At 31.9% G+C, this 9,389-nt stretch overlaps 1 protein-coding gene across 1 annotated transcript; it reads left to right on the plus strand.

Annotated features, from left to right (window-relative positions):
• The first annotated feature begins 2,082 nt into the window (after positions 1-2,082).
• Positions 2,083-3,114, plus strand: LOC110997402 (prisilkin-39). Its single transcript, XM_022265548.2, has 2 exons — positions 2,083-2,218; positions 2,468-3,114. The coding sequence occupies exons 1-2, from the start codon at positions 2,201-2,203 to the stop codon at positions 3,047-3,049; spliced, it is 600 nt and encodes a 199-aa protein (XP_022121240.2). The 5' UTR covers positions 2,083-2,200; the 3' UTR covers positions 3,050-3,114.
• The last annotated feature ends 6,275 nt before the right edge of the window (positions 3,115-9,389 follow it).

Raw genomic sequence — 9,389 nt, forward strand, 5'->3', positions numbered from 1 at the left:
TAATACCGCCCACTACATTTATTGTCTACCTACTGTTATTATGTCCTAGTTATTTTATATGTGATCAAAATAAATTGTTTTTATTATGATTTTTAACCCATTTAACGTTGCTAGTAATTATTATTATGAATAAAAATATTAAAGTAGTCTTACTCGTATTTTCTTTGTGTGCATTGGGAGTGTTTAATTTTTATCAAAACAGTATGGCAGACAAGTGCGTAGACGGCTGATCACTTACTTGCCTATTAATAACAAAAAATGATCATGAAACTGATACAGAAATCTGAGTTCCAGATCTAAAACGGTTGTACCGCGTTATTGTTTGTTGCATGCTTATTTTCTATTAGTCTTGTTACGCCTTTAACAAAAAATCTGATTTTAGTTCAAATTTATTTTAAATTGTGATTGCGCCGTGGTAAATTTATCAGTAAGAGTGATTATTTTTTCATACATCAGGTGTTGTTTTTAAAAAAATATCACACTCTTGGTTCTCAGTATGATTTTGAAGGTCCAAAAAATCCAACTTCAAAACACCCCGTTTTATGGACTGGAATACAGGCTAGATTTAATTACACTCAAAATAAAACAAAAATTACACATTACTATATATAAAAACTACTCAGCAATTATGTAAAAATAAACAATTACACCTGTTTATGTAAGATTAAACTTGTGTAGATTTTAACGCAATATGCAAATTTTTTCATGTTTATAGAACCATTAATTATCCTATTAGCTTAACGTCTTTAGACTGAATTTAAATGCACCGTTACAAACGTTAATCAGTTAACTCCAAAGTATAGTAGTCCATAAATACAAGTCCAATCCGAAATTTGAACCCAGGTTATGATATCTGCTGTAGAACATCGAAAGAAATTGACCCTATACAAATCAATTATATTACAAATAAATGGTATGACCCAGTTATCACATTTATAGTTGCTGCAAGTCATTATGGAGAAAAACACAGCCGTTAGCCTTCAGTCCTTTTGCTTATATTTTAATTTTTTGTTCCAAAATATATTCTGTAACGAACTCCAATACAATTATGGACATTTTGGGCAGCAGCACCGAGCAACTAGAGGTTATATATCTAGTATCTAGTGTCTTCTTGTCTCTCAGCTACGTGCTAATCAGGTTTCAAATGAGGCCCTCTCTTTCTGCCAATTTTTATCTGGGGACAGAGTACGAAATGCCTCATAGTTTCTGAACTTTTTTTAAGCACCACAGTTTGTAGAAGCTACCCATCAAAGTATATAATATGTATGTATGTATACAGAGCGTAACACCCCATAAAAGGATAGCAAACTAATGGGCTCTCCATTGAACTACTTTCCTTTTTCTTCTGTCTATCACTGACCATTAGTATTACTTGAGATCAGATCTCGCCCTTTTTTATCTAAGAATTTGACTTAAAATTTCCTTGTTAGTTTTTATGTAGGTGACTGCATGGATACAATCATCACGGGTTCACCCGACCGTGTATTAAAGAAGCAACGCTTGCTCAATATATATCGTATGATCTACAACTAGTTTTGATTTAATATTATATATACATATTAAAGTATATGTGAGACTGCGTAATTGTGTTACTCAAAACTCCTTTCTAGTACAATCGCTGAGAATATACATTTTTAATCTTTTTGGTACACTTTCGCACAAATTGACTTTTGGATCTTATTACACAATTTGATAATTTATTTAATTAATTAATGTATGTGCATTCTTCGTTGAAATAAAGCTATATATGCAATTGGAAGATTTATTGTGATTTCCTAATGTTTAAACACAAAATATAGAATTGACCTTGAATTAATTATAAATTTATTAATTTGTTAAAATAAATAATTTGTTTGAATAATTTAGAATGTAACATACACTATATGTGTTTAAAGGATTAATATTATATACATGAGCTTTATACAACTTAATAAAACTTAATTACTAATAAAACACTGAAACATATGTGTACAACAAAAAATTAAATTTAAAGGAGATTACAATTTTGATTGAGTCACCCAAATCGTAAAAAATAACATCTGTGTGGTCCTTAAAATACCCGTTTACTATTTTATTCGTACACAGAGTTCGTTTTCATCTGCGCGGATGTAAGTAAAAGTTAAGGCAGAATACTTGCTATATAAGCGCTGACCATTCTTGGAGGCATCATACACCTACGAGCAACAGATCCGGTCACATCATGGCTCAGTGGACAATCGTAAGTGGACTGCAGTGTAGTGATAAGTGTCAGTGTTCAGTGTCTGTGTCGTTGTGGAATATCCTAGTATCCTTTAAGGATCGGGGGTTAAGGCCTTCGGAATTTTAGCGTTCGAATTTTAAATTTTAGTTTTCGATTCATTTCAATCAATTCATTTTATAATCAAGTCAAAAATTATTGAATCAGATATATTAAATATTATTTCGCTAAAATCATAAGCAAATGTTATAATTAATCCTTTGTCAACAGGTCGCCTTGGCATTAATCGGCTGTGCCGTTGCCGAACCCCCAGTTGGGTACAGTTACTCCGCCCCAGGGCTCAGCCATGGCAGCTCTGGATCCGTCCTAAGCAGTGGTGGGCACTACAGCTCCGTCCCAGTTGGTCACCAGACCTCAGAAGGCTACCACATTGACCCCCATCTATTGGAGAAGATCCGTCACGTCATCCTCAAGGACGAGATCCACAACCAGGCTTACCAGTCTTCCGCTTCCGGCCATGGAATCTCATCTCACTACGGCGCTCCCGTTTACGGAGTACCCCATGACAGAATCGTTGGTGTGGAATTAGAATCCCTTCAACAAGGTATCCAAGTTGCTCAATATCACCAGGCCGTTGAAGACCATTCCGGTTACTCCAACGGATACTCCGGCGGATACACCGGCGGTTACTCCGGTGGATACTCCGGTGGTTCCTCCGGCGGTTACTCCAGCGGTTACTCCAGCGGCTACCCAAGCGGTTACTCCAGCGGTCACGGTTACTCAACCATCAACGCCCCCTCTGGGTCATACGGCATCCCTTCCCCATCATCATCATACGGCGTGCCCCACTGAACGAATTAGTCAATTGTGATCGAATTGTTTTAAGTTTCTGTAAATAAATTCTATCTATTTTTGTATTAAAGATTTTTACATATGTCCCCATTATAAATAATCAAAATATTCTCAAGATCACATGCTACTTACATGGTATCGAAAACAGTAAGTCAATAATGATCCAATTCACATATCAAATGTGGCATTGCGCATTTCACTTTTGTTTTAAACCTACTTTTACTTTCATACAACCGGTTTATACGTTTTAATCCTTGATTCATCTAATTATTATATCTTAATTTATTCGATACACTTATGTTAATTATGTTAATTACATTTATCTAGACACATACAGCTTCATCGCATTAAATTCGCATCAAAGATTTATAACACTTTCAGCGTTTCGCTCTAATAAAATTCTTATTAATAAAAGTCCATACGATCCGTAAGTACACACAACATTAAAATAGTCAGCTAACGCGAAAAATATAAGGTAATAAAACACTTAATTACTTCTGGTGTAACACACATTGGCACCAACGTGACTAAGCATACATCTTTGGGCCTAAGATATCGCAAAATGAATGTTCTAAGTATCAAATTTTATATGGAATTATCAAAACAGTCTTGCAGCTAATTATATAACTAGAAACATCACATGCGTAAATGCACTTAACATTACCTATATATAAACCAGTTAGGTTTTACGTCATTGATAGGTTACCTAGGTTAACGCACTTTCTCCAGCAAATATAGGGTTATATAACCAGTTATGACCCTGCAAGTTCGAAGAGCTTTCGAAAGTGTAACGAGCCTTCTTGCGTAAAATGGTGCTAAAAAGCCGATATTTGGGGCAATGTAATTTTATGTGCTAACAATTTTTTATTTGTAGTAATTTTTTTAGTAAAAGTTTACAGTGAATATATATTTAAAAGTTACATGTCTAGAACGAAAAGAAAACAAATTATTTTAAAATAAGTACACCACTTGTAAATTTTAATCTCATTTATATTTCTACGCCGATGGATATGGTTCAAAAGTCATATATAATTTCATATATAATTATATTTTATTTATATTTACTAGCCTTATCCAGCGAATAATAAAATAAGTTTTAATACAAAATAAAATTCAAATTGTATAAATAACTTCATAATTCTAAAAATAGTGTATTTATTTGACACGGGAAACGTAACCTTATCGAGTCAATAAGTCAAGGAAAATTGAATGACATTGATAAACTGCATTCCGCCATTAACTCAGCAGTTAAGACCATAACTTAAATATTTGCAGTTTTGGTCGTAAAATAAATCAAGTTACCACGATACCTTGTAATGAAATAAAACAAACATGGTGGTAATTGGCAAAACAATTCAGAATTAAAGCCAAAAATTTTAACTTTTGCCACCGGCGTTGAGCGCCAAGTGATATATTTAATATCGCCACAAATTGTTTAAAATATGGCAACGACGGTTTTTGATATTCTTTATAAGAATTGCATAATCCAGTGTAAGGCAGATTGCTGATCAGTTATTTCTGTAAGTGCCTAAGATACAATAATACCAAATACTGCACTGGGTGAAATTCTACACAAATGAATTCGATCACCTTTTACAGAATCTCCCTATTCTGAATCTTTAGTTTTGCTAAAGATTTGCTTTTGCCGATGAGTAGGGATGCCTACAGGTTCAAATTTAATGACGTGGAATAACTGATACCTTGATGATCTTATGTTCCAAAATATTTTTTATTTTTTTTAAACATCCAGTTGCTGTTTAAATATAAATCTTTATTATGTAGAAGGCCGGCCTTCGACGTCAAAATATAAAGAAATGCTTGTGCCATGGACTAGATTCACAGACTAGCATTAGCATATGACTCCCGTCGTCGGCTTACAGCTATGTGCGTATTAAGTAACGAATGCCATAAAATTACGATTAAAAGAGATTACGACAGAGTATTGAAAACATTCTATTTTGCGATATATATGGGAAAGTAAACTTTGGCATTTACTTTCATAATTATTGCAGTACGATGATGGTCTTGATGAGAATTTTTTTTAAAACGATCTGCATCAAAACTGGTAATATCTAACTGGAGTGCTGTACCTAATAACTCTGTCAAAGTCTATTCTACTGTGTACCTACAATTTTCAGAATTGCGTAATTTCAAATCAAATATTATTATTATTACGAACAGAAAAAAACAGAAGAAAAAATGTTCGTATTGTGTTTTGCAAATTAATTTAAATAGATAAATAATTAATTAGTCTCAGTTATTATTACATGTATACTACGGGAAATTCTTTTTAATAAAAATTATAAGTCTCACTCCGACAAGCAAAACTGCTGAGGCGGTCGCAGAACAGGCGGCAAATATTATCGGCTCAAATATAAGTCAAATATAAGAGTCTTTGCAGGGTTCAAGAGTACTACCACTAAATAAAGATTTAAGTTGGAACCTGGTAGACCGTACCAGTGATCCCAGAGTTGGTGCTTTCCTCGCTCAACAGCCCGCGTTAAAGATACACATGGACCAAAATTTTAAATTTATTTTAATTTCCTTTTTTTTAAAAAATTGTTATAATATGCAGGTTAAGACAATTGTAAATACTGTATATTTGGATATTATGTTTAGGTTTGAATGATATAATAATATATTATAATATTTAGATGTATGTAATATTTATAAAGATTACTTTATTTTTTGTGACTTCCCAACAATTATTACATGAAATACAACGTCAGCAAGCGACCCCTGGATATAATCATCTTAATATATTTAAAATCAGTTGTGATAGACAGGGACGTGAACGAAATATCACTTGCCACTGCTCACAACCGTGTTATTATCATTATACAGAGACAATCGGTAAAGGTGTGCTAAGTGTTAACGCTGGCAACCATATTGCACTAAGGGCAAGAGCAGACAGTTGAACATATTCGCAGATCATTTAATACAACTAATATATAAGTAGCCTAAGTTTGTTACGTTATATTGCACCGTATCGTAAATACGTTTCATAATTCGTTAAATATAGGAACCATGAGTAATAGTGGATTGATCTCAGGTCAATCCATCTCGCCTTTCTATAGATTGTAGTCACACTGGTTTCGTATGAGATATTGTTGCACTGTTACTCTGATTGCTAATTGCGTGTCATAATATTAAAAACGCGTTGGAAATTTATGGAATTATATTATAATAATTATATGAAATACCGTAGATTCCAGATAGGTTATGAGGAAATAAATTTGTGCTGGAACAAAAAAAAAAGTTAAAGTAAAGTTGGTCAATTAGCTAAGCGTGTTTTAATTCTTAACCCTAAAGTCATATGAACAACGACAGTTGTAAAGCAAAGGCTAGGAAACTTGAAATATGATTTTTATAAATAACTTCTCATAATTAAATTTAATATATTTTCTTCCATTCGGGTTGCCTGGAAGAGATCGCAAGTTGGCTAGTTGCAACCTCTTTTTTATTTCTATTTTAAATTGTAAATTGTGCAATAAAGTAAAAATATATTTATTAATTTTTAAATAGTTCTACAGTTTCGGTAGCCAATGTTCGAGTATAAAAAGCATCATTCGTTTGACTTCCACTTCACTGAACTCTTATCGAATGTGTTTACAATAATTTGGAGAATGTTAAAATTGCAAAAAACTTAAGTGATATAACTTTCTCGCATGAGAGTCATTCAATGCAAATTCTTGGGAAGGTTCACATAGATTTCGAATTCTGTCTTACGCTATATTAATGACCACTTGTTCTGTTATTTACATTAAAAATTATATAACTACAATTGTTGATTTAAAAAAGCATACAGTGGCAGAAAAAAAACGTCAGTTTTATTAATAAACTAGAAAGTGACTGCAACTTTTTCCAAAATGGGTAAGATTAACGCCCAAACCTTACCATCTGAGATAGACATATTAATACAAATATTGATAAAAACTAACTATCCATGGTAGGTCGCATTGGTGTATGTGGATAGACCTTTGTATGAAAATGACAGTTCAACTGTATCTTATCTTAAGATTTTAACTTACACCAGTTTTTAAAATAATTAAAAAGCTATTTGATCTATTTTAAACATAGACATATGTATTTTAATATTATTTGTACGGTTTTTTTTCTTCATTTGGTTTATATTGTTTATGAAATATGAGTGTAACGAGCGAAGAGATTGTATTCTATCTGTCGCCAAAAATAAATTGTCTTCTTAGGGTTTGGTTATTGGCATGTGATGATCGGTCGACTGTCACGGTCTGATCTCAGATTGTTTTTGACACAATGAAAACATGGACTGAAAATTGTATCTTAATTACCATAGAAATAAAGTAAATGTTACAAGACATCTGTATGTATTACTTCGTCACTATCAAAAATAAAATTAGACGTTCACAAATATATATATTTGTGAACGTCTTACTATTTACTATGTCTGTTAACCAATTTAAATTTATTACAGTCAATCATATATATCTCTATTCCATCGATCAATCAGTCTAATACATGTGAAAGTATTCCGTGTATTAAGGAACTCTCTGTCCATCCGTGTTTATCAGACGAGCATCTGTCATTAATGTAACGTGTAAAAATTATTATTATTATTAAACCTATTAATTCCATACAATAAAATTTTAAGATATTTTTTTAGTGTAGGGATAAGTTATGTTACTATAAGGTCTAAAATTAAGTTTAGTTTTGTTAGTGTATTTGTATTTTTAGGGTAGAAGCCTCTTCCATATTTTTACTTTTCTCTTTGTTTTAAGCTAATTCCACTTATTCCCCCTATTTCAAAGTATTTTGTTCAAGTAATTTTGGTATAAATATATAGATAACCCTATATCGCATTCCATTTACGAAGAAAGTTTATGAAACTTGCTGCTAAGACTGTCCATCATTTTAAGATTACCTTTGACACTTTGACATATTCTTAGGAAATTGACGTCATTATTCAAGTAACTTTATTCCTATATATTAACCTGTGACCCAGCACTACACCTATCAAAGAACAATTTACTTTCGGCACGCCCCATAATCCTATATTATGATAGACTAATCAGGAAATATCATATTTAAAAGATCTTTAAAAAAATAACCACCTTTCTAAAAATTACATTTACATATAAATAAAATAAATAAAATAAAAAGCCTTTTATTTCCAGTATTTAAAGTTTACACTTCTTTCAATTCATTTTAGTGTTAGTTCATGTAGTTTAACATATGTTAGTATAATTTCTCTGTCATGTCATTGTATGTGTACCTAAATTTCTATGTATTTTCTACTGGAACCCCAAGTTGGGTGTAGGCCTCCTCCAGTGACGCCCATTTATCTCTGTCTTCAGCTACTTTACTCCAATTTTGACCAGCTATCGCTTTAATGTCGTCTTCCCATCGTGTAATAGGTCTACCTTTTGTTCTTTTGCCTAGTGGGCCTTTCCAGAATGTTACTTTTTTAGTCCATCTCTGATCAGTTAGCCGGGCAACATGTCCTGCCCATTTCCATTTCAATTTTTTTGCGTACATTTACATATACAACAGTATAAATGTTTACTTAAATATGTTTGTGGTTTTGTCTGAGCTTTGTTTAATCAATTATTTTGAAAGCCCTTTTAAGATACGTATGCAAAAAGGGGAAAACCCCTGATCAGGCGGCGCATGAGTTTATTTTCGTGGCATTACAGGGTACTCCCAACATTTATTATGGCATACTAATTAATTATACTTTTATTTTATTTCGCGTTTAATACATAAAACAGCCAACTTACGTTTGCTTTGTGTTACCTTAAAGCATGCAATTGATTATTATAATTAATGAATAATACTTGTAATTTTTTTAATAAATTATTTACAACAACATCATACATATTACGAAATCTACTAACTGAGACATCATTGAACATGCTTAAGTTGAGATTAATTAGTCAATTAAGTCTAACCAAATTAACTACGATATATATAAGATATATATAAAAATGTTCAATAACACTACTTAGTCTCTCTCTAACTAACTAACTCTGTTCATGTGTTCCACTTACCACTGTTTAGCACTTAACCTTAACTGACTAATTCGCCTAACACACATAGTAAAAGACAAACACAAATAAATAATTGCTAAAATTAATATGAAATATCGATGGATGTTAAAATGTTTTATAAAGTTAATAATTAATAATGTTTCATGATTTTTTTTTCATATAGGTAATATAAATAATATAATCCTTACCTTACCTTCAAACAATTAACGAGTCTTCAATTACTTTGGCAGCACATACACCTATAATTGTATTCTGATACAACCTATCCTTACTTGTAAAAAAAAATTATATTCTCTTTTAAGAGACAACGTAAT

The sequence above is a fragment of the Pieris rapae genome, chromosome 11, assembly GCF_905147795.1.
Source record: "Pieris rapae chromosome 11, ilPieRapa1.1, whole genome shotgun sequence".
Classification (NCBI taxonomy): domain Eukaryota; kingdom Metazoa; phylum Arthropoda; class Insecta; order Lepidoptera; family Pieridae; genus Pieris; species Pieris rapae.